At 46.1% G+C, this 26466-nt stretch overlaps 1 protein-coding gene across 2 annotated transcripts; it reads right to left on the reverse strand.

The window, feature by feature from the left end:
* Positions 1-8372: 8372 nt before the first annotated feature.
* On the reverse strand, positions 8373-25893 carry TNMD (tenomodulin). 2 transcript variants are annotated; one of them, XM_069065275.1, is made up of 7 exons: positions 25707-25893; positions 25420-25554; positions 14256-14396; positions 13956-14057; positions 10778-10931; positions 9813-9996; positions 8373-8995 (listed from the first exon to the last, which is right to left on the reverse strand). In XM_069065275.1, exons 1-7 carry the CDS (start codon positions 25758-25760, stop codon positions 8734-8736), a joined length of 1032 nt encoding a protein of 343 aa, XP_068921376.1. In that variant the 5' UTR covers positions 25761-25893; the 3' UTR covers positions 8373-8733. The 2 variants fall into 2 exon arrangements, with proteins under 2 accessions (XP_068921376.1, XP_068921377.1); XM_069065276.1 differs by having other exon boundaries at positions 9830-9996; positions 25707-25891.
* Positions 25894-26466: the final 573 nt, after the last annotated feature.

Below are 26466 nucleotides of genomic sequence, written 5' to 3' on the forward strand. Positions count from 1 at the left end.
CAGATCCATGTTGGGGAAGGGATTTGCCATGCAGCATAGGGAATAAGTAACATGGCTAAGATTCCCGGCCCTGCCCTCCAATCCTAAATCCAGTGTTCATAGAGCCTCTGACTCCCATTTCCACAGTCTTTCAATGATACCAGGTGCCCTTGATATTGGGAAATAAGATTTTGGGTGAAAAATTGTACAGGATTCCAGGACAAGTATGATTCCTGTGCAATAGTTGCCTAATGCACAGTGGACTTCATTCCTAGGATGCTTGAATCTAATCCTGGGCCTAGACCCTAGGGAATGTTATTTAATATTTATTGAGTGCCCACAATGAGTGTGCTGGAGGGAATAAATTTGTGTTGGCCTGAAGACTGTGAACAAGTTGGGAACTAATAGATTTCTTTCTTATTTGTCCTCTGATAGTCTAAATCGTCATCTTGGTTTCTCTGAGTGTAAAGATTTATGCTCTTGGGATTTGGTTTTAAATTGGTTACAACCTATATGTCTCCAAAGCTATATTCATTGATGTGATTCATGGTATCCACTGTTGTTACAAAAATGGAGATTTAGAAAAATGAATGTGTGTTATTTGCTATTGGAAAGAAAAGGGTAATTTCCCTGGATGACAGTAAGACATAAATAGCCTTTTTTTGGCCTGAGGTCTTCGTAGCTAGTCTGCTGTGTGTGATGTTTTTCTTCCAAGGTTAGGGTATGGAAACGGGGTAACACCCAAGAACCGTCTAAGAGAAGGGGGGAAAGAAAAAGCAACAATCAGTTGGATTGTCCACCAAAGCTGCAGGACAAGCTCAGTTATTGGGGATGTCACAGAGTCACAGAGTTCAAAGGCATCTCAGAGGTCAATCCATGCTGAAGAAGACAATCTCTAGTACAACACACTTGAGTGGTCACTGGGCCTCCATTGAGGGTGAGCCCATCCACCTACGGTAGCTCACTTCACTTTGGGGTGCCCAAGATTTTTAGGGACTCACATACTTGTTGATTTGACAGTAGTAGCATAATAGATATTATTGAAGTGTAGAGAGGGACATCTCCTGGTAGAAAGAAGCCCTCCATGAGAACACTAGTGTGCTGGGAACAGAGGAACCCATCCAACAGTCATCAAGTCCACAGGCAGAATGTGCTTGCTGTGCAGGGCCCAGAGCTAGGTGTTTGAGGATACAGAATGACAAGTGTACAGATAGGGAAATACATGATCATATGAAGAGGGCAGAGGTTAGGGAAGGTGTGAGCCTTGAAGGAAGCTAAGGATTCTGGGAGGTGGAGAGGAGGAGGCATGAAATCTAGCCTGGGCAGAGATAATCTTTAAAGTCCAGTGACATAAAATAAGCCTGGAAAGGTGAGTTGGAATCAGACTGGGAAGGGCTCTAAATGCCCTTTTAGGGGCCATAGAGAGCCACTAAAGATTCCTGAGCAGGGGAGTGACGTGATCAAATCTGTCTTTTGGGAAGATTATTTTGGAAGCAGTGTGGAGGTGGGATTAGAGAGGGGAAAGACTGGAGGTAAGGGGACAAATGAGGAGGCTATCGAAGAAGTTCAAGTGAGAAGTAAGAAGGCCCAGCCCCAGGGTGGCGGCCATGTAAATGGAGAGAAGGGGCTATAGCTGGGAGCTATTATGGGCCGAGAAGTGACAAAACTTGGAAACAGTCAGATATGAGGGGAGAGGGAAGAGCTGAGAACATGGCTGATTGGCAGGGCAATGGTGATGGTGCCCTCAATATATAGAGCAGAGTGGCGGGAGCACATTGCTTAGCATAACTAACATTTGTAGATGTGGGGGTCCCATTCCAGAGCATCAGGATGCCAGATCATTGGGGTCAAAGATCTAGAGCTGCAAGGAAGGCAGGGACTACCTGGTCCTCTTCTTTACAGAGGGGAATATAGAGGCCCAGGGGACAGAAGTGACTTGCCCCAGGTCTCCCAGGTAGCGTGTGGCAGATGTGGATTTGGATTTGTATGTCAATCTGAGCTCTTTTTATTCAACATGCATTTACTCCACACTTGCTCTCTGCCAGGCACCGTGTTAGGTGCTGGAGATGTAAAATTAAATATTGAGCAGCCCTGGCCAGAGGCTTTAATGGGAGTATTGTGCCTGCCTTCTTCCTCCACAGGTCTGGTGTGAGGGTCACAGGGTTTGCCATCCGAAGTTGTGCTCATGATCTTCAGCTGGACCCCAATGCCAGGCAGGCAGTACTGTGCCACTACACTGCTTCTCTTCTCATTTGTTTGTTTTGTTTTTTGCTTTTTGGAGGGCAATTGGGGTTAAGTGACTTCACCAAGGTCACATGGTTAGTTTGTGTGTGTGTGTGTGTGTGTGTGTGTGTGTGTGTGTGTGAAGTGTCTGAGGCCAGATTTGAACTCAGGTCCTCCTGACTCCAGGGCCGGTGCTCTATTCACTGCGCCACCTAGCTGCCCCAACACTGCTTCTCTTTTCTCTCTGCTTTGAGAGTTGATCTGTCTCTGGAGAATGCGCCCCACTCTGGGGCAGGTGTCTTACTGTTAACTTGCCTATGGGAGCTGGAGACATGAGTGTGAATGGTGTCACACAAGCCTTCACTTCTGGAAACAAGGCAAATATAAGTGCTGTTGTCAGTGGAAAGTTCCAAATGGGAAATGAGAACATCAGCAAGGAAGGTTAAATATATACTAAATATTTTAATATCCCTCTCTTTCTGACAGTCATGATGTCGACATCCTGGGGCTGTTACCATCTTGTTGCCATTTAGGATTTTATTGTGGCTTGGTTTTGTTTCCCTTGGTTCCGTCTGTGTCTTTCTTCCTGGGCTATCTTAGTAAGGACAAGAACCCCCAAGAGTGAAGTGAACTAGAGGGAGTCATGGAAAGAAAGGCCAGGTCCTGATGCAGAGAGACTGAATGGACCCGCAGGCAAGCAGCCACCCTGCTGGCCCCCCTCTGTGAGGGCTCCTGGGAGTGCCACAGTTGAATAGCAGTTTAAATAAGTGATCAGTGCAACCAGTGGAGAAGTGGCTTTCAAGCAAACTGGTTTCAGATCCTCACATCCCTGATAGACATAGGAGTTGGCCTTTGGAAGGTACCATGAGACAGATTTTTGTACATCCAGACCTACCTTGCTTGCTTGCTAGTGGATGGCTCTATTGGGAGCAGAACTGAATTCCACAATGATTCTATTTTTTTTTTAAAGAAAGGTCAAATTAAATTATTTTTCAGGGTATAAATAAAATAGCTTCCCATTTTTCCTGACAATGAGTGATCCATATTTATCTGTGTAAGCTTTCAGCATTAGACTAGAGGAGCCAAAGTGACAGTTTTTGGATGTAACCAGACACTGTACCTTATATATAAAAATTCAAAAATAGATTTTCTGTGCCCTTTGGGGGGTGTGACCAATCCAGAGTGGGAACAAAGGCTGCCTAGGCCCCACCTGGGTTTTCTTGCCTGGAAGTGACATGGGCATGTCACAAATGAGTGATTCCATGGCAGATGTATTGTTGTATTGTATTTCCCCCCTCTGCCAACTGAAGTTATCGGAAATTGAGATGAAAAAACGCCAAAATCTTGAATTTGTGTAATGGAAATAGATAATCAGACTACAGGCAATCATCAATGCCTTTGATCCTTCTGGGATCAGAAGAACTGCTCACATATTCAGAAATTGACTGAAGAAGTATGATGGCAGCAGTTTAAATGACTCTTGGGTAAAATAGAAACTTTTTATCTGAGATTCAAACAAAGCACAAACCCGGCTTTCTGCTTGTGGTTCTCTCAAAGGTCTTGGATTTTCTCCTTTTCTTAACTGTAATCTCTTCTTCCTTTTTCTTCCCTGCTCTTTTCAGGGGCTGAACAAAGTGGGTTCAAATGATGTCATCCCTGCTAAGCTAGGATGACACTGATGGGTGAATGTGAAGGACACACAGACAGTGGATGGACACCTGAATTAAGTCAGGTATTAATGTTATGTCAAAGCACAGAAGTATATTCACAAGATGGTGGAAGTGTTGGATCTGGGAGCAGCAAGCGAGGATCCAAAGCCTGCTTTGTCAACAAGACCAGGTCATGGCACTTCTCTGACCTTTAATGTCTTCACCTGTAAAATGGGGCTAGCGTCTGCTTCACAAGGTTGTTGAGACAATCAAATGAGGTAATACATGCAAAGTCCTTTGGAAATTTTAAAGAGGGAATAGACATTTGAGCTCTTGTTATTTTGAGGAGGGGCCTCAGTGATGCTGCATGCTTAGGCTGAGGAAGGACACAATTATTTATTCGATTCTCTTCCCTTTTTTGAAAATTGGGACATTTATACTCTGATCTTGTGGCACCTCTCCCATTTTCCACAGTCTTTCATATATCACTGACAGTGGCTCAGCCATTGCCTCTCGTGGCTCTGCAGGACCCAAGGATGTAGTTCATTTGGGCCAAGTGACTTGAATCCATCAAGGGCAGGAGCATGTATCTCTTCCTGTTTCCTGGGCATCAACTAGGCATCAACTGCCTGTCAGATATTTTCATTCTGCCACATCTGGTGTAAAAGTCATACTTGTTGGCACTCGACCCTCGACCCTCGGTCTCAATGTGTCTGATCACCTTCTTTCTCTCTAATCTCTTCCTATTACTCTCTTCCCTGAAGCCTGCAAGCACATTCAGATCTCTTCCATCCTTAAAAACCCTCACTGGACTCCGACGTCCCCTCAAGCTATCATCCCATAACTTTTCCTTTCACAGCTAAACTTATAGGAAAAGTTGCCCCCAGGCCCTTTGTTCTCCCTCACTTCTCACCCCTTTATGTGGTGGCTTCTGATCTTTTCACTCAAAGTTACTAAGGAGCTCTTATTTGCTAAACCTGACGGCCTTTCCTCAGTCCTCATCTTTCTTGACCGATTATCCGCAGCTTTCGCAACTGCTGGATTTTCACGATCAGATGAGAGCATATTTATAAAAAATGTATGGCACATAGGTTTTTCCCTTTCCCTTCAGGACACAGCACTCTCAGTTCTCTTCCTTCCATTCTGACCCTTCATTCATATCCTGCCCTCCAAGTGTGGGCCTTCCCCAGGATTCTGTCCTGGGCCCTCTTCTCTCTGGATTCTCTCTCAGTGACCTCACCAGGTGCCATGAGTTTAATTGTCTAATCTCTATGCAGATGACTTTCCCCTAAGTGTCAGCCATGTATCACCAGCTGCCTGTTGTAACAGTTGAAGTAGATGTCCCATATACATCTCAAATACATGTCCCAAGCAGAATGAATTCTCTTCCCTCCAAATCCACTCCACTTCTTATCTTCCCTGTTTCTGTTTCATCTTCCTAGTCACTCCTTGCCTGGACTATTCTGATAGCCTCCCTGTTTCTCTAGCCTATTCTCCATACAGCCTCCAAGTGATATTACTAAAGCACGGGTCTGACCATGTCATTCCCCTGCTCAATAAACTCTGATAGCTCTCTATTACCTCTGTGACCAAACACAGATTCTTCTGTTCGACATTTAGCGTTCTTCACAATCTGGCTCTGATCTACCTGTCTGACCTTATTTTGTGCACTCTTTGGTTTAGTCATGCTGGGCTTCTTGCTACTCCTCACATGTGATATTCCATTTTCTGTCTCCCTGCCTCTGCAGAGACTAGTGGCACACGCCTAGAATGAACTTCTTCCCTGGCTCTCTTACTTCAAGCACCACCTCTACATGAAGCTTTTTTTCAATCCATCTATCAACCAGTCAATCAGTCAGTCAATTAATAGATGCCATCCCCCCTCCCACCTCCCAATTTCCCTGTGGTTTAAAAATATAGCCTTACATATGTATGGGCTGCCTTCCTCTATTGAAGGCATGTCCCTTAAGGGCAGGCATTTTTTCATTTTTGTCTGTGTATGCACTGGTGCCTGACCTATATAGTATATACTTTAAAAGAACAGATTGATTGTGTTTGTATCTTTTCCTCCTAGTAGATATGAAGGTAAGAACTGGATAGTTAAGCTTTGTATCCCCCCCAGCGCTTCTGCAGGCAGTAGATGAATCTTGAATTAATTAATGACAAACTTGGGAGTTTTTTTGTAATGGCAGAAGTGGTGGGATTTGGCAATACTTTCGAATGCAAGATGGAGATAGGCTAGAGGCACTTTGAACTCTCTTGCATGGTATACCAGAAATTCTACTGGGGATGATTGATGGAAGGAACATAAACATATCGGTCATCAATGTGGTTGGGTCTAGTTGGCTTCTGGGGACATCCAGGTACAGATACCTCAGAAAGACTCAATATAGTAAAAGCCAGAGAACACAGTTTTCTCCTTCCTTAAATGGGCAGAAAGATGGTGGGAGCTGCCATCCCCTTGTCACTTTCTCCCCTTGGCCTAGATTTCATCTTAGGTGAGCCAATGATGTGTCTGTCTGAAAGGGATCATTAGGGTTTTGTTTTTTGCTATGTCCAAGAGCATTGGGATTCTTTTTTCAAGAGACATCGGGGGTTGCTGGACAAGCACTTGTCTTTTCTTTTGAGTTCGGAGGTATTGACGGGATTGACTATCTTCCAATGTAAAAAGCACTTGAGGAATTAATCAGGAGTATTTCATTGGAGCCAAGAGGGCCCTATGAATGGGAAAAATGTGGGCAGAAAATGTACCCTGAATGACACCTGGGCATTTATGACTTTTATCATCATTCATGTACGTGTACATGCACATGTGTGTATACATACGTATGGCTAAGTATACCTGTATGTGCATATGTAAATGTATGTGTGTATGTATGTGTACGTGTATGTTGGTATGAATGTCTGTATATGTAGCACAGCTGTACAACTGAGGTTTGCCTATGCATGCTTGTGTCTTATTCCTCATTTAGGGTAATAGGATCCCTGCCCCTAACTCCCTAACTACCTCCAAAGCCCCCTTTCAGTACCGCTCTTCACTTGAGGCCTTTGTTGATATCTCCCCAGCCCTGCCTTTTTTTTTGTTTACTTGTATGCATACATATTGTTTCACCACCAAAATGTAAGCCCCTTCAGGGCTTATTTTTGTATTTCCAGCCCCTGCTAGGGGTAGCTAGGTGGTACAGTGGATAGAGCACTGACCTTGGAATTGGGAAGACTCATCTCCATGAATTCAAATGTGGCCTCAGATACTTCCTAGCTGTGTGACCCTGGGAAAGTCACTTAACCCTATTTGCCTCAGTTTCTTTGTCTGCAAAATGGGCTGGGGAAGGAAATGCCAAGCTACTTCAGTATTTTTGCCAAGAAAACCCCAAATGAGGTCAGGAAGACTTGGCTACATCCAAAACGACTCTAAAGTAACAAAAGCCCCTAGTCTAGCTCTGTACCCAGAGGAGGGACTCTAGAAACACATGCTTGGATGGATGGATGGATGGATGGATGGATGGATGGATGGATGGATGAATGGATTGATTGATGGATGGATGGATGGATGTGTACGTGTATGTTGGTATGAATGTCTGTATATGTAGCACAGCTGTACAACTGAGGTTTGCCTATGCATGCTTGTGTCTTATTATGGATGGATGGATGGATGGATGGATGGATGGATGGATGGATGGATAGATGGACAGATGGATGGATGGATGGATGATGGTTCGGGTATCTTTGCACTTATTTTATCCCCCAGTACTCAAGAAACAGGGACCGGCTGGTTCATTTTAATTCAGCTTTTTGTAAATTCTCTTATCTTTGCTTCTTCATTTTTGAAAAAGAGAAAATGATTCCTGTCTGCCAGGCATCTTGGTAGCTATTTAGTATTTGTAAATGCTTTGTAGATAGAAAATGCCAGTTATTTTCATGGCACAATAGCTTTGAGGTTATGGAGCAGAGAGGACCTTCTCCAAATGGAAGTAGAGGGGTCATTTAAGATCGGTGCACCTTTATTACTGAGATCAGAAGTGGACACAGAGGCAGACTTACCCTCTCCATGTCATTCTTGGCCAAAGTACCAGGTAACCAGAAACTTGGCTTGGGCCTCCTTTTTAGAAGGTAAAGAAGAATGCTAGTCCCGTGCAATTTGGGGAAGACACTCTCTTTCCTTGCCCCCTCCCCTTTGAAACTTAGAAAAACCCTTGTGTTCAGGGTGAATGATACTTATGAATCCCAGTTCCCCAGACAATAGCCTTGGAACAGCCCCTAACTAGGTGCTCATCGAAACAAAGGTCAGCCCTGTAAGTTATGAAAAGAGAAATCTGGCCAAGAGGAGGAGTGTTCCTGTGGACAGGGCTAGGATGACACTTGGACTCTGAATGCTGGTCTCCCTTTTTGCTGAGTCTGAGCAGTGGTAATCTGTTAATGGAAAATTGTTGAGCTTCTCACTGCTGGACCTAGGCTTTATTAGATGCTCAGGTCAATCTACCGTCTGTCTTTCAGATAATTAAATACAAAGGAGAAGGAACGTTTTTATGAGTCAGCTATGGTAATATTTTATTATCAGCCTTTCATTTCTGTATTCTCTATATAGCATCATAAAAGGCAGTATTTGAGAATCCTGCCTGCCATCCTTCCTCTCCCTAGCTGGTTGCAGGCTCCCACATATTTGCAGATGTTCTGCTGAACTTGCCCGTGTTAAGACAAATCTGCACCATTTTGGGGTGAAAAGGTGATCAGGGAGGACTTTCTGCCCCGATGCATGGAGAATATTTGGCAAGAATCAGGCTGTTGATGACACATGCATTTTTATCATAGTAATAAGAAGGTAACTACATAATAGCCATAGAGGGCAAGTAGCCAAGTACCTCCCAGGCATACATTCGCTGGGTTACACATGGATATCATGGATTGGCTTACTTGCATGGTGCCTAAGTTTGGCACTAGACCCTCCCCAACATGCGCGCCACCCACCAGTTACAAGGCATGATAACCCGACAGATGACCCTCCCTCCTTGGTAGCAGTACGGGTAGGGGTAGAAGCCCAGTAAAGGCTCACACACCCGGCGGCAATAGCGGTTACCCCGACGACAGTAAATACAACAATAACCTCTTTCATCCAGCATGGGGTCAAATTCGACTCCATTTTCGGTCTGCAAGAAAAATAAAGAAGTTGACTTGAAGAGGTTAGGCCTAGTACACAGAAGACCCACCCAAAAACGAGAGAGCTACAGGTTACTTGGAAGGAAGGCCAGGTAGGTAATTAAATTCCCTGGTCAACATCACCCTTCATGATTTTTTAAGTAAGCCAATAGTGATCTACAAAATTATTATAAAATTCGTTTCCTGGGGCGGCCAGGTAGCACAGCAAGTAAGAGCACCGGCCCCAGTGTCAGGATGACCTGGGGATCGAATCCAGGCTCAGACACTTAGCATCCACCCAGAAACACCTGGCCGTGTAACCTTGAGCAGTTACTTAACCCCAATTGCTTAGGGGCGGCCGAGTGGCTCAGCGAGTAAGAACACCGGCCCCAGAGTCGGGATGACCTGGGGATCAAATCCAGGCTCAGATACTTAGCACCACACCCAGAAATAACTGGCTTAAGCAAGTTACTTAACCCCAATTGCTTAAAAAAATATATAAAATAAAATTCGTTTCCCTTCCCCTGTGGTACCATCCAAGTTTATAAAACAACCTCTTTTGCTATCATTGCCATTCTAATGAATGTGACTTGAAATGGTGTTAAAAATAGGGCTGCTTTTGGAGGTTCCCTGCCATTTTGTAATGATCCCCCTTTTCCCTTCTAACCGCAGATTAAGTGGGTGAGGTCTATAAACAGGTTACCCCAACCTTTCAGCAGAGCTGTGGTGGGAAAGCTTTGGGATAAACTAAAGCACGTGGGCTGTCGGAAGCATTTTAGAAACTCCTGATCTAAGGTCTGAGCACATCATGAAAGAGCTGGTCGTTACCTAACCCCCAAATTTACATAGTCGTTCACTGGGAGATCCTCTTCAGCTAGCTGTCGGCTCTGTCGTTTCTTCCCAGGCTTCACTTCTGGGTCCATCCACTGCTCATTGAGGTCAATCCCACTTTTTCGGTTTGTGAGAAAGTGGACATTTTCATTTCCTCCCTCAAAGTCCTGAAATTCAGAAGCTGAGACGACAAATGTTAGTATTGTGCCAACATCTCTCTGCAGGCTCAGTGGGGCCTCAGCAGCGGAAGGATTTGTGCTTGGAGGGTTTTTCCTTAGTAGCTTTCGTAGGGGTAAATTACTCACATCCTTTAGCTGATGTACTAAAGAGGGATATTTTCAAAGCTAATAGTTTACCAGCTACCCAAGCACAGATGTTGTTATCTTTATAGTCACTAAAAAAATATTCTTCCCCAAACTATTTTTGCCCTAGGAGAAAACATTCCTAGTTACAGCTTTATTCTGTGATGTCTAGAAATGGGGCCACCAAGGTCTCCGTTCACCTGGGGTGACCATAGGAGGTGCTCATTGGCCTTCTCCACTCTGCCACTGGAGAGGCAGAAACACAGCAGGTGTCCCGTCTTCCAGGGAGAGTGACCTGGGCTCTTGCCTCACTGTGGAGGCCCACTTTGCCACTGATCTTTGCTCTAGGTCTGGAGCTGCAGAAGTCTGTGTGATGAGCTGGTACATCAGGTGGAATGAATACAGATGGGTAATGAAAGACAGATTGCCTCTTTGCTATCACTAGCCACATTAGGGCGGTGTTACCCTTGCCGCTATGTTTAAGAGCCTGTCAGCATAAATTTCTCTGATTTCTAACTTGGCTGTGAAAACCCCCTCTTTTCTGGCAGTTAGTGTGTACTGTCTCATCTAGGAAACTAGACTTTGCTTTACAAGAAAGGCTGCTTCCAGATCCGGAGATCGTTAACCCGCATTGTCTTTGGAGGGAGGACAACTTCATACCTGTTAGTAGTGTGGGATGGATCCAATGTATGCTCACATTCTGGCAGACTTCAAAGATTTTGGAGCCTTTCAGGAAGTCTTTGTTTTCAATAGGCTTTTCTCCTGGAATCCAAACCATAGATTGCTCAAAGTAGGTTGTTGTGATTTCGTCATTCTGGAAAAGGAATGTAGTTGGGGTGAGTGGAAGGTGGGGAGAGAAACCCAAACCCAGTAACCTTGCAGGTCACCTTTGATGTGTGAGCGAGATCTGGGTTGAGCTAACAACAACCATAACAGCTAGCATCTAGATAGCATTTTAAAGTTTGCCAAGCCCTTATGTTCTCTCATTTGAGTCTCCTCAGTGTCATTATTATTCCCTTTTTTACATAGGAGAGAATTCAGAAATTCAGACTGAATGAGATTAAATGACTTGCCTGGGGTCACATAGCTAATGTCTAAGACAAGTTTGAACTCATGTCTTCTTGCCTCCAAGACCAGCCCTCTATGCAGTGTGTCACCTAGGTGCTTAGGGAGGTACAAGGATGTCAAAGCTTGGTTCGAGGAAGCAACGGTATAGGAGCACAGATTTAGAACTGGAAGGAACCTTTTTCATTCAACTCCCTTGTTTTACAGAGAGGGATACTGAGATAGGTTGACAGAGGTTTTTATATCATGTCAAACCCAACAACAGGCTTCTGATGCCTTCATTTCTTACCCTGGGACCTAGAAGCAACTGTACATCTTGGAATAATGTCCTTTGCCACCTTTTAAAATCCCCATGGCCAGTCTGGCCCCTGTCCTTAGTCCATTGTTGGGACCATGCTCACTCTGTACCCAGTGTGGCTCTCAAGTGGCTCTCCTTCCCCATGTTGGCAGTCACTGTCACCACCTGATGGGTGGGGCTCCTCTGCTCTCACTCAGTCCCAGATCATGGAGACAGTGATTATTTGTAAAGATAGCCTTGAAAGAGTGGTCTTACATCTAGGGCCATAGCCTCACTGGGGAGGCTGGGAGCATTGCTACCTTTGAAGATGTCTGATCACCACCACTATTTCTTGGGCTCTGTGAGGATGTTATTCCTGCATTCAGGCCTCCTTATTGACTTATCTTCTTGCCTTAAGACATTCCCTAATACTCACCCTTCCAATGATGAGATCTCTCAATTTCATTCTTTCTCTGTTCTAAGCTTTATGATTTCAACACTCTAATTTATTCTCTGTAGAATGCCTTTGCATAGTTTCCCCAAGTAATTTATAATACTAAACCCTATGCTGTCTTGTGATTAAAAGTTTGTAAGGACCTTGGTATGCCATGAAAGGAGCTGTCTGTACAAGATGAAGTTGTCATACTGAATAGAGTCATTAGCAAGACATTGATACTTGGTACATGTCACTTGCAGGTTTTGTGCAGGCAATATCAGTAAGAGGGTTTGTGTCCTTTCGACTCATTGATTTACCAGGAAAATAACTTGGAACCTGCCTGTGCCCAAATATATGGTCTCAGTATCATTTTCCTATGGATGGGAAAGCTGGAGAGACAGTGTGCTTAGTAGATAGAGAGCTGGCTCAGAGACAGGTGGACCTGGGTTCAAGTTTCCTCTCTGCCCCTTACTGGCTGTGTAAGCTTGAGGAGTCATTTTCTCTCTCTCGGTGTCCACAGACTAGAAGGTGCAGACCACTCACAGATCTGCATGAGTGGAAGGAAACCTGAAAATCTTGCAAAGATTTGGCAAAATGGACTGAAGAATAGATCAGGGCGAGAGCCCCATGAGGGCCCATGCAGAAATAAATCCTGGAAATGCTTCTTGATTAATGGAAAGCTCTAGAGGCTGGCTGTGTAGCTCTTCCAAAATACTATGTCTATTTTCTGCTGAAATTGGTGCACAAGACTGAGTATCTGCTGATTCAGCTTTCTCCATGTCCCACTTTGGGTCATAGTTGTCCCTCCTCTAGTAATTACCATCCTGTTTCTTGATTGCACTGATTTGTATCTTTAAAAATACTCCTTGAATGTTCTGACCAAGACCTTGAGGTCACAGCAGCATTTTTTGTCTCTCTGTAATTGTCCTTTAAAAAAATCCTCTAATAATAGGGATCAGTCACCTTTAGCTCAGAGTGTGCTACCAGCATGGCCAGTGGGGCCAGTGGGGCCCTTGGTAGGACCTACGTCAGGCAGTAGGTGAGGAAAAATGGTTAGGATAAAGACTGGGCTGCTGGGGAAGGAGAGCAAGGAAAGGCAGAGTTGGGATAGCAGTAGAGAGAGGGGGACCCTGTGCCCATTCTCTTTATAGTCTGTCAATTTTCACATCTCAGGCTGTTGATTTCTACCTAGGTGTGCTGGTCTAGCTGCAAGCAAAGCGGCTGGAGGGAACAAATAACCTTTTGAAATCTGAACTGCTCAAGGTTCTTATTGCATCAGAGCTGACTTCCCCTTCCTTGGTCTTGACCTTTTCTTCTTCAATGAAGCCCAGGTAGGACTGACTATGATGTCAGAAATTCCATGGAAAGGAGGGTACAAATGAATGGAGAGCATAAAATAAAGGTCACCGTGGCTATATGTGGCAAGAGACTGGCACTGACCAGTGAATTGTTGCCCTTGACCATGTAAACTTTTCTACCACCTTGTTTTGGACAGGGCTGACTTGGTTTTCCTTGAAGTCATCCCTTATTTTCTCTGCTAAAGGCCTCTTCTGACACCTCATGGTGGTATAGAGGGGATCCTAGGCTCTGCCAGCAGAGCACAAGCTTGGGCAGGGCCTACCATGCTACAAATAAGTGCCTGATTTATTGTGTTGTTGATTGTAAAGACCTAAGAAAGTGATGGAGAAAGTATTACTAACATCTAGTCCAAGCCCTTCATTTTACAGATGAGGAAACTGAGGCTCAGAAAGTTAAGTGCCCAGGGTCACATGGGCAATAAATAAAAGAGCTGAGATTCAAATTGAATCCATCGGACTCCCAAACCAGTGTAGTTTGCTGTGCTACACTCTATGTAATGGCAGGCTTGCTCTCCAGGTTAGTAGAGAGAGAACTTCCATAGATGAAAGTAACACATCTTTGAGTTCCTGAAGCATCGAAGCCCTGTCCCTTTCTTCCTAGAAGCTCAGCTGAAATTGTAGGGCTATATATGTGAATGGCAGCATGTGTCAGGATCTGGAGCTTAGGTGCTGCAGGCATGAGAGAAACAATGGCATACCTACCTCAGCGTCTTCCATCTCAGTTTCATCAAAATCAGGGATTACTTTAATCTGAGTTTTCAGGAAGCATTTTTGGAGTTCAGCAAAGAAGATACCGGTGTAGCCCTAAAAAGACACAAAGCCCCACTCCCTGAAACGGCAGAACTGAGCAACAAATGGACGTTTTTCCTCTAGGGCGTTGGTTAGAATAGTTCCAACCCAAAGTTGTGGCTTAAAAATAAAATAGGAGCACAACAGGCTCTGCTACATCAGGTCAAACACTCGGACTTTGGACAAACTAGAAGGGGGAGATATCCAACTTACATTTTTAAAGTCATGGATTTCCAATGTCTCGTCACTGCCATTTCCACTTCGGAAAATCTCTGTTTTGGTTACAGGGTCAATTTCCATCAAGATCTTTTTCTTCTCCCCATTGCTGAAGAATGTATGCTCTACATCATAGATCTGGGGGGACAAGGAGGAAAGCCAGCTCTGAGATACTCAGAATATTCTCTTTTTTTGGTACCATGTAAGGCGCATTTACCTTTGCTCCATTGCTTCCCCCAAGGCCCAGGTGATGATGGAGCTGTCTGGGTAGCTCTCTCCTGCTAATGCTGTGACTCTGAAAGCCAAGGGAGGGGCTTTGAGATCATAAAGCTGAAAGGCAGGCTTTCTAGAAGCAAGGCCTCTGGGGCTTGCTCCTGAGAAATTTGCGGGCTGAGTTCCAGCAGCTCCGTTTGTAGACCTTGACTAAATATTAAAACACCTTGAAATAGACCAATGAGGCTGTAAAATGTTGCCCCCTTGTGTTAAGTGCAGGGAATATTTATCGTTCTCTTGATCGGTGGACCCATAAAGTTCATTTAGTTAACCACCCTCTCCAGGTAGGCATCACCTAAAACTTTCTGAAGGGGGAGCTGCAGCCTATTAGGACTCTCCAGCAAAAGGAGATTTCACAGTGTCCCTCGTCCCTTTCAGTGGCTCAAAGCCTTTGGCACCTAAAAGAACTTCCTTTGAGCTTTTTGTCATAGACTCAGTTTGTTTCCTCTCCTTTGGCTCCAGCAGGGAGAAAGGAGAGTAGATGGTGCCCTATTCCTACCATTTAAATCCCTGAAAACCATTGATTGTTCCTGCTCAGCCTTCTTTTCTTCTGGCCGAATAATTCAGAATCTTTTCTAGCCTCGATTTTCCTTATTTAGGTTGTCTTCCTGGGAGCTTGCCTCAAGTACCTGACATTTGCAGGATCACAGAGCATGGCCCTCCAATCCAAGCCTCTCTTTTTATGGCTTAGAAAAGGGAGCTCTTGGGTGGGAAAGGGAATAAGTGGCAGAGTTGGGCTTTGAACCCAGGTCTCTTGACTCCAAATCTCATGCTTCTTTCACATGCAGCACCACTTATCCTACTACATGTCTACAAAGGCATGCCTTATAGTGTCTGCATGGTTTACTACTGTGTGTCTTGGAGTATTTTGATAGGGGGACATCTAAACTCCTCCAGTCCCAAGGACTGGAATGACCAATCTCAGAGAATGAGCTAGTTAAGGAATATTAATATAACCCGACTCCACACCTTGAAGCCTGTTTTAACCATGCTGTTAGGAGTTCTGTGGCCATTGGTTTCAGCAAACTTCTTTTCTTTTCTGAATGAGACCTTGGAAAGTTGTGAGCCTTCGAAAGCATGCCCTCAGGAGGGACAGCATCTCCTTCAAATGGCATCTCCTCAGTGACAGTCCGATGTAGCCTGTGTTTTTGTTGTCTACAGATATCTGCATTCTACTATTGGTTTAACCTGGCCAGTTTGTCCTCAACTCAAGCAGAGAAATAAGTTGGAAGAGTTTGCTGTAACAAAGATTATTTGGAGCCTGAAAAGAGGCCGACAAAGTTGAAAAACAAGAGACTGGGTCTGAAATAGTTTGCTTTCTTCTTCCCCCTCCCCTCCCCATGATGGCTAGTCAGGGGCCTTCCTGTGCACACAGTAGGTTCCCACAAACATTTGTGGAATGACTCCTTTTTTGGGGGGGATGGGCCTGGTCTCGCCAGAAGGAGATTCTTTTTTTCAAGCAAATGGGCAAGGTCAACTGGGAGGCAGAAAGGGAAGAGAAAAGCCCTCCCCCCCAAGATCTATGGCAGGCATGGAGTTAACTAAGGAAGCCTGAGCTAGTTGGTGACAGGTAGCAGATTCCATTAGGCTCGGTATTTGCTCCTAGCTATAAATATGTCCTTGGTTTCAGCTCCGCAGCCAGCTTGAGAAAAGAGAAACCTCTACCCAGAGTAACAAATCGAGCTCTCTGTCAGCTGGACCTATGGGGGGGTTCAGGGGGAGAAGGTAGGAGAAGCATCCAGCTCAGATTCAGCCTTGTCAGGTCTCCCAACAGGGCAGAATTTGTGTTAGAAATACTCTCAGTCCCTGAGATAAACTTCACCACCACTGCCCGTAGTGGTGTTTCATCAGTACCGCCGTTGATGGATTGGTGCATGGAAAAATGAGGTTAGAGACCAGGGGCTGGATGTTGGAGTGCTGCCTACCTGGGCCCCAGGAAAGTGCAGGCTGCATTTTCAATCATCGGAGGAAGACTCTGAAATTGGACTGGAGACGTTTCGAATTTCGTTCTCCGGGAGAATGAGTTTTCCGGCATGTTTGGCAATGCACCCTGCTTGGACACCTTGCAGATAAATATTATTGGAAAGTGGCAACGGTGCTAAGCTCAGCAGATCGCAATGATTTTCCAAGTTTCTCAGGGAATATTCTTTGTTGGAGCTACCTTTGTGACTGTCTCCCTCCATCACTGTTGCTGTGCTGGTAGTTGCTGACTCTGCGATTGGCTTGGTAACAATGGGAGGCAGAGTAGTGCTGTAGAAGGAAGGAACCTGGGGTTTTATAGGATCATAGATCTTAGGGACATCAAGTTTATTCTCTGCTGACTTTCAATGAGGAAAATGAGGCCAAGAGGTATGAAATGACTTTTTCAAGGACACACAGCGAGTGTCTGAGGAAGGAGCTGAACCCAAGACTTCCTTACTTCAAGTCCACTGAGGTATCCTCTCAGCCACCTGATTGATTTAGAGACTGAGGACTTGGGTTCAAATATCAGCTCTGCTTCCTACGACCCACCTGTGTGACCTTGGGAAAGTCAGTATGCCTTTCTTGGCTTTAGTTTTCTCCTCTGTAAAATGGGGCACTAGGTCTAGGTGACTTCTAAGGTCCCTTCGAACTTGGATTCCTATGGTCCTAACTACAGAGGACTCCATCTGCCCCAGAGCTAGCTTATTTTCAATGCTAGTACAAGCTGGCATTCCATAAGTGCGAGAAGCGCTTTTGAGGCTGCGGGGCTGGGATGGTGCCCCGATCTGCTATCCTCCAGTGCCTTGAAATGTGTGAGGATGGGTTTGAGGGGCTCCATCTCTTATCTACTTTCCTATGGAGCACACCCATGTTTGGGAAATGCCTGTTCAGCTTTGGGGGGGGCACAGTCCTTGTCTGCAGAACAGTCATAGGCTCTGCATGGGCTGGTTGGCTCATATGCATCTGGGGATCTGTGATCTCATCCTAGGTGGGGATCTCTCTCAAGTGGCACAGTTTCCACCCACATCTTCTCATCCTATGACACCCTTATCCATGTACTCTCCTAAGTTCTCCACAAGGGCTCTCTCCAGTGTGTGGGGACATTCTGTTAGGTCTCCGGATGTTATGTGTGTACTGGTGTAGCACTTAGGCTGTCCATCCATTATCCTTAGCAATCAGTACAAAATCACACATCTCCTTTTCCCAGTATGCACCTCTTTGATATGTCTTACACCACTCTGTGCTATCACTCATAAATCTGTGTATGCTCACTATATATCTCCCCGTTGCCGTTTGGGCGACCAGGAATTTTAATTCGTGGTGTACATCTGTGCATTATCACTGGAAGAATGTAGGTGTTAAAAAGATGAGCCTTTGTTTCAGGTAGAAGTTTGGGGTCATGGTAAGCTCTGTGCAGCTTCTCCAAGGCCAGCCAGCCTATTCTACTCTCTTGTTCCTTTCTGGGCCCAGCTTATCATTCATTTGCAGTGTCTATCTAAGATCAATATACTAACAGCCTGGTTTCTGCACCCTCCCGCCTACTGCAATACATAGTCTGAAGAATAGGCATTTTTCGCTCACTTGGCCTTTCCCGTGTGGATAGTTAGACTAAACTTTTCTGATTGCTTATGGATCTCATTTAGTAGTCTCTGCAAAGGTCATCTGCAAATGGGTGCACCTGGAACATCTCCAGGCTGGCTTGTCTAAGAACCAAGCTCACAGCCTTGGCCTCATTGGCATCAAACTCTAGTCTGCTATGTTAACTGGTCCAGATAGGGACTTTCCAAAGAGGAGCAGGGGACCAAATTTGCTTTGTCTTACCCAATATCAAACTAAGGAAGAACCAAGCTGCTTATGCCAGGACCAGCTAGTGGCAAAGTTGGGAAGGGGGGGATTTCTCTTTGACATCCCCCACCCCTGCCCCATTTGCTTTCTGGCTCCCTTCCTACTCTGCTCAAGCTAATCAGGGGACAGCAAACCCAATTAAGAGTGCAATGAGATGATCTGGCAGTTAAGTCACAGGAATTGCAAAGTGTAAGACCACATTGAAAAAAAAAAAACCAAACCAAACCATGGTGGCCACGATACAGACACATTCCTTTTTCTCCTGCCCAGAAATTCCTTCCCCAATCTATTTTAATCCTTCTACTCAGGCGGTAAATGAGCCTCATCATCCATTTTTCATGGGTTTTCATTTTTTTCTGTCTCCTTTGTTTGCGATGGTCTTGGAGATTGGAAAATAAAGCTTCTCTGAAGGGTACCATTGCTGCAGACCTTGGTGTGATAAATCTGTTTAGGGGTGAGTAGGTTTAGTCTGTTCAGAAACAGTGGAGGACATTTGGTCTGGAGGTGTTTGGGCTTTGAAATCTGTGATTAATCTGGTTGCTTTTTTCCCCAGCCTTCATCCTTCAATGTCTCCTCATGGGGTACATTTCCGGAAGCTGAAATGTGTGCTCAGAATAGCAGCTGGCAGGTGTTCATTTGTGGGGGGCAGGGGGCATTTGAGGGAGTGCAGTGCACCTCAGGCTATTTCATATCTGAGGGGCCTGATGGCTAGGAAATGACCTCCAGGTAGTGAGTTACCTGTGCTAGTAGACTTTTTTCCTAGAGGAGCCTGGTCTCCTGGATCTTCAATTACCCCTTTCAAAGTATGGAAAAAATCTGGCTTAAGTCGTGCAGACATTCCTCCTTTTCAGCAAGGTTGGTCTCAGGAGCTGCTGTTTGCATCTGCAGATCCAGAGCTTGAGAAGTTTTCACCCTTCCCCTTCCCCTTCTTTGGCCTTTGGGTCAGCTGTGTCTCCCTGGCTAGTTCTTTGCTGCTTTTACTGTCAGACCATTGGTTGGCTGAGCAGTTGATGGTGCCCTCTCTTAGGACTGGAGCAAGCTTGGTACAGGGATGGCTTTATTTGATTGGGGGAGACCAGCTTGGTCCCTGGGACAGGGCTGGAGAGATGACCTGAGGATGATTTCTAGTCAGGGAGTTATGACATCCAAGGATTCTGCTAGTCCTTGAGCATCTCAAAATTCTATCACATGGGCTAGTGCAACATGATTGGAAACAACGATTTTGCTGCTCCTAACAAGGCGTCCAAAGTCGTGGCTCTGGCATCTGAGCTACCGTCCCCCATGGGCCCAATTGCACTACCAGTCGCTCATGGGCAGTCCACTCTGAAGGCTCATTCCTTCGTCATTGGCGCCCTAGACGGCCACCCAACCCATCTGTGTTTGCAGCATCCCATGCTTGCTTTCTACTTAATCAGTGTGAACTGTCCGTGAGTAGCTCAAGCAGGAGATGGTCCAGTGGGAGTTGCTATCCAAGTGTGAGTTTGGTTCTTGGAATGCAGGAGGAGGAAGAGGGAACTCTAACAGAGCTGATGGGGTCGACGTGGCAGCAAAAGAAAGCGAAGCCCATTCCTCCCCCTAAGGATGTGAATGCAAATGCTTCTCCAGATAGCAGTTTGCTGGAGCAGTGGGGAGGGGAGGGGGGGACCAATGGGAGCTTGGGAAGGAAATCTATATTTCTTATGTGCCCTGAAGAAGAGTGAAGAAAAGAGGTCTCTGGCCAAGCCTGATGAAGTAAAGAAAAACCCCACCCAGACTAGGCAAGTGAGAGTCTTCTGGAAGCACTGAGCCATGTTTGAAAGGACAGCTACAGCTCACTGGTGGGGAGCACAATCACCCCTTGCTCTGAGACCTCGACTCTCTACTTTAGAGTTGTTGCTTTATAGAATGTTAAAAATGCAAGTGACCTTCAAGATCAGTTAATCCAACCCTTTCCTCTTCCGGACAAAGGAAGAAGCTGATGGCTTGGAGAAGGGAAAAAAGACTTGTCCACGATCACAGAGAGAGTCATCAATAGAGTGGGATTCAAACCCAGGCCTCCTGACTTAATTCAGTGCAGCACCTGGAACAAGTGACACATAGCATGCTTGTGGGGGAAGGCAGGTCCACTAGGGAGGAGCTCACTTGGGGGTCTGATTGCAGTGTGATAGCTTCCTATTTTCATTAAAATATTCTTGCTAACTAGGTGCTAAGCTCAGTTGTTTCTAGCTGCTGTATCCCATCAATTTTGGTGCTCTGAGGCAGAGCCTTGTTGGCTAACCCTGGTCCTCTCCTTTTGTTCCTTGTGTTCTCTTAACTCTCAGGGACCTTGGTTTCTCTGCTGATTCCTCAGGCAGGATTGGGGGAGGTGTGAATGGGGGCGGCAGCTACTTCCAGGGCTGTGTGGAGGAGGAGCTGAGAAGTTGCCTCTAGGAATTTGTGACTTGCTTTTAGGGCACCTAAGGACCAGTGGCTACCAGCTTTTGTAGGCAACCAGGTGCCCTGGAGGAATGCCTACCTATTACCCTCAACTTGTAGTTACTGGAATCAGGGGAAGCCTGATTGGGCCCTCTGGTCCAAGCCTCCCAGCCCCCCTGATTCACCTGCACAGAACTCATGACAGGCACACACACATACCCAACCTTGCCACAGAAAATTCTATTCTCATCTACTCTAAAGGTTTCTCTACCTGGCGCCTGAGAGTTCCTCTGCTCACTTCTTCTCATTTCCTTCCTTCCAGGTGGGCAAAATGCTCAAAATACATTGTCCAAGAAGCACCAGAACTTACTTACGAAGTTTTAGAGAGGGTCTTCCAAGACCCTGGGCAATTTCTAGGAACCCCAGGTCTGTGTTCCATTGGGTAAAGCCAGCCCAAAAGGCACAAGGTCACACACTAGTGGTCTTCTCGAGTCAGTGTGCTGCTTGAGAGGTGGTAGGGATCAGCTGGTTTCCTCTGGGCTCAGTCTTCCCCATCTCCTCAAACTTTGTTTGGGCTGTGTGTGTGTGTGTGTGTGTGTGTGTGTGTGTGTGTGTTTTAAAATGTCGAAGAGAAGACGTTCAAGTGGGCCTCGAACTCCCTTTAGGAGATGAAATCTGAATCTTTTGTCCATACAAGGTGGGAGGTGGAGGGGGAAGGGCTAGGAGGAAGAGGACTTATTGGAATGAAAATGTCAACAGCAGATGTGGGATTTTACATAAATACAGCTTATTTTAAACAGATGTATGAAAACAAAATAAGGTGGGGGTGTGTGTGTTTGGGGGGGTGGGGAGCAGACACCAATAATGGGAGGCAGCCCTAGGACAGCAGAAATGTCCCCTCTGTCAGTAAGTGGCTCAGCAGCATCAGCTTTCTCTAGTCAACAGCCCCACAGGCTCTAAAGGCAGCCAGGAGAACTTGGCTGTGCCCTCAGAACTGGAATTTTCCACAAGCCATGCATCTGAAGGGCACGTTCTCCTTCATTTGGCCATGCTACCTGTACCTTTATCCTCAGCCCCACCCACTTTTCCTCTTGAAATCCTCCTCAGAATCTGATCTGTCCCAAGACTGAGTAAACTCTGGAAAAAGCTCAATGAGGGCAATGTGAAAGGGAGGCTCATGGGGGCCTTAGGCTGCCTGTAGCTGCTGTGAGAATGGGAAAGTTCTCATGCCCCCCATCCCCATGCTTACAGTCCTATCATGGCCTCCAGAGTGGAGGCCTCATGAAGCTCACTGCTTAGCAAGGTCACAGAATGAGCTCAACTCCAGCAATCAGATTTCAATGGCTGCTTCTGAAGGCTTGGACTACATGGATGGGGCTCCATCTAGATTCCCTAGGGACACATGGCAGGCACAGGCCTTCATCATCTAATTGCTAAATCTAGCTCACCATAGGAAAGGGAGAAAGAGATGGAGGGCTAACTGCCATTAGTCCTGGTGGCATACGGCAGCCCATTGCTTAGGGGCCTGTTAGGAGGTGAGCTTTGAGCAGCCTTTTACACAGAGCCACATCCCTGAGACAGCATCTTTGATCAGCTCTACACTCGTATGGGACGGCCACATTCGTGCATACTCTGAGACACCCTCTAGTTCTGAGTTACCAAGGCATGTGACTGCCCCTTACTCACTGAGACAAGAACAGGTGATATAAAGAGAAGAATTCTCGCAGCCACAGGGGACAGGAAGAAGTTTGGGCTGACTGATGGGCCTCATTAGAGCTGCAGTGAGGTTTCAACGATGCCCGTTGGGCCTTCCACTCTACCAGGCTTTGTTTGCTCCTGTGAGCAGATGGATGAATTGTTAGTAGCCCAGCTCTTCTTTCTTGCTCCCTTCCACCCCCTGCCCCTTTTGGCCACAATTGTCATCAACCAAAAGTGGCCTTCTTAAGGGACTATAGCAGCAGAAAGGAATAGTAAGAACATCTGGGAACACAGCTGGAATTTGTCAGCTCTTGGGAATTGGGTCTTCAGGGGTTGCAGCTGGAGTTGGGACTAAGGGGGGCCGGGAGCCACTCCCCATGCAGTTGTAAAGATAAAAGCCAGGTTCCCACCTAGTCTTACAGAACCTCATTGTGGCAGATGACTCAGTAAGTTTTTTAAAAGGACAGAAATCCCTTTAGAGCAGCACCCACTACCTGTGCTGCTATGATTAAAATGACCAAGCCCCCTGCATTGAGGCATATCCCATGATCCTATATTTAGAGGTGCCACGTTTCTCCTGCTCCACCCTTCCCTCCCCACCCCTCACCTCAGTTCAGCACATCTTGGCCCTTTCGGGGGGGGGGGGGTGTGTGGAAACAAAAAGATTAGCTTTTCTCTAATTTAGGTGGAATTGCCCTCTGTTAGGGAGATTCTGCTGTGTGGGGCTCACCCCGCTGATGGTTCCACTGGAAAGTCACCTGAGGAATTAAGGGATTCTAAAGCATGGGCAACTGTGTTTGTTTACCTGAGGACCCTCTTGCCTCATCTGCTTGCCTGGCTGCCCTGCCTGCTCTGGGCATTGTGTAGGGAGCCGTTGGGATGGAGGAGGATTGCTAACTGCATCCTGCTGGAGAGGAGGGTAGCCTTCATTGTTTCTCCTTTAGTCTTTACTCTCCTACTTAAACATGGGCAGACTTTGTTGGAGACCAAAGAAAATGGAAGGGGCAGGGGAGGGGTGGCAAGGGAGAGGTGTTGGTGGCACCAGAGGGCCACAGGGGCAGCCTTTGGGCTTCATTTTAAAAATCAAGACCAGCTTCAGGCATATGGATTCCCAATTAAGCACAAATAGAACTTTTCTTTTTCAATTCAACTCATTTTCAATTAAAACATTTTTTGAACTGAGTCCAATCCAATCCAGCAAGCTTTTATGAAGCCCTACTATGTGCCAGGCACTATGTTTGGCATTGAAGACACAAAGATGAGAGGGAGACAGCCCCTGCCTCAGTTCCCTTGCTAGTTCCTACCCCTCTCTTCTCTCCAACCCGGTCTTTTGTCCCAGGCTTCTGTCCCTTCATCCTCAGCTCTGCCTCCTGGATTCTCCCCTTTTTCTGTGGGGAACCTTCATCTTCTCATCATTTTCCTGGCTCCATGCTTTTCTCCCTCCATGCCCTCTCCCCCCACCCCAAAAAACCCCAACAGACTAAGAACCAAAGATAGGGAAAAAGAAGAATAGCAAAAAGGCTAGAAAACCCCCTCCACACTCTGCTTCCCAAAGGCTGTGCCTAGGCAAGATGGGCTTCAGTCACCCTCCACCTCCACCCTCCACAATGGTTTATTCTGGAAACTTGGCCAACTGTTGTCAGCTTTCTAAGGCCGAAAGGATATTTAGACAGAGCAATGAATGTGGATACACTTTTTGGGGAAGGGCAGGACAAGCTCGTAATCTCATAAATATAGGGAATTCCTGGTGCAAAGTCTTAGAGATTTGTCTGGGCTATCGAGAAGTGAAATGACTTGTCCATTGTCACCCAGCTAGCCAGGACAGGACTTGAATATATGTCCTTTTGATCCCAGATCCATCAGTTTATCCACTCTACTGAGCACTGAGTGGGTACATGTGTGGATAGTCTTTTTTGGAGGGGATAGTGAAGTTGCCAGACTTGTTATTTCATTAGCGTAGGGAACTTCCAGTGTGGAAAATCCCTTCACCCACACAGATGGGCAATTTGTTATCTAAGACTTGTAATCTGTGGTTTTAGAGTCGAGTAGGGCGCTGAGTTGTGACTTACCTATGGTCACCTCCCTAGCATATGTTAAAGGGAGGACTTTAGCCTGGGTCTCCCTGACTCCAAAGCCATCCCCCTACCCTCTATGCTGCACTGGCTCTTACAAATACGAAGTGTACAATGTAGCACAAAATGACAATGTGCTTCCTGATTCTCTGTGGGTGGGATTGCGACTTGGCATTTTGTGGGGCTTAAGGAGTGACAATCAGTCACCTTGTACTAAGCAAACCCAGACCATGGCTAAATTCCTCCAAACACCACGCCAGCCCCAGCTAGCCGAGGGATTGCTAAGGTGCCCGGGGCCTGTGATTGAACTTCTTTTGCATCTGCCTTGTGTTGCTCCTGTCTCGGTGGGACTGAGGCAGCTGCGGTTAGTGGGACCTGAGAGCTGCTAATTAAAAAGAAACCACAAGTGTGATCCTAGGGATCGGAGCAACTCCCTGGGCTTGCTGGGGTCCCCCTTGTTGCCTGTTCACATGGGAGATGCATTAAGGCAGAAACATAATCTCTGCAAATCCCTCGCTGTTCCCTTTCTGCCCGTTTCTCCTTCGGTGGTAGGGTAATTACTTTTCCACCAGTTTCTAGCCAGATAATTGAAAGAAAGATGGAAAGTATTTTCTCACAATAAACCTTGCTTCAGTGAAGATTCTTAACTCCTTAAGGGCGAATAGTACAGAAGCCCACGCATAAACTCAGATACAAGGAGTACCTTCCCTGGCCACTCCCCGCCTTGGTGAAGTCATGATACATCGTTAGAAATAAGAGAGCAAAATCCCGATTCTATCACATCGCCAGAATATAGACACACGACCTCAGGAGCTGACTTTTCAAAAAATGCATAAAGCACAGTATTCTGCAAATAGGCCACTTCATTCGAGTCTGCAGAAATGAAAGCATTTAGGTAACATGGTGTATTTCCTTACCTTTTGGGGTTCGAGGTTCCAGAAGTGCTTGCCCCCCAAAAATATGAGAGTGAGGGAAAGAGCCAGGATACCGAAGACCAGCCCCCCAATCTTTAACGTCCTGCAGATCTTCTTTTTGGACTTCGGCGTCTCCCCCTAAACAAAGAGTAAAGAGAAACCACACACACAGAGAAAGAAAAAAAAAACACCACTGTCAAAACACTAAGAAGTCTTTCCGAGTTGTTTCTACTAGTTCTGCTGCCCTGGACAAAATCTGGTGGAACAAGGGAAAAAGCAAAGCCACTCACATCTAGAAAGTGACAGTCCTCACAGTTGTCTGCAGAGTTCTTTGCCGCCACCATCTCTCAGAGTGAAGCTCTCTTGCCTGCGCTCTGAGAGGACTGCAAGACCACTGCCGAGGCGGAGTGAGTTGCAGCTGATCTGGATCCCAGATGCCAGAGGAGAAGCTGGATTTGTATGACTCAAATCTGTCCTACCAGAGGCTGAAGTATCATAGGGGGCCTCTGCTGCTGCAGGCTGTTACGTAGGTCCCGCCGTGCATGCATAGAACATGCACGTAGTGAATTCCACCCAGAAAGGAAAAGACAAAAGGTTATAATGAGAACTCTGGTTTTGGATGATGGGGGGGGGGGCCCGGATTAGGTTGGAAAGGAACCAAATCTAGGCACACTGAAATAATTTTTTTTACTATGAACTCAAAATATCAGTGGAAATAAATGCTATATACCCCCCAAACAAAGGAAGGTGGGAACAGTCCTTGCCATCCCTCCACTTCTCTCCTCTCCCTGACCACCTTTCTTCCCCCTTCTGCTTTTTCTTCATGGCACTTGCTTGAGGCTTTTTTCCCCACACGCTGTGTGGAGTTGTCATGATATCACTCCCTCCTGACTTTTCTTCATTCTCCATCTTGCTTGCCTTAGTACCTGGTTTTCAATGGCATATTCTCGTCAGGGTCCATGACTAAGGAGGCATCAATCCCATGCAAGTTGCCCTAGTCATACATCATCTAGAGTAGCACCTTCATTTGGGGTGCCATCTTCCAGAAGG

Source organism: Petaurus breviceps, unplaced genomic scaffold (assembly GCF_028583685.1).
Source record: "Petaurus breviceps papuanus isolate PSGF00001 unplaced genomic scaffold, PetGlider_PUasm1.0 90681, whole genome shotgun sequence".
Lineage (NCBI taxonomy): Eukaryota > Metazoa > Chordata > Mammalia > Diprotodontia > Petauridae > Petaurus > Petaurus breviceps.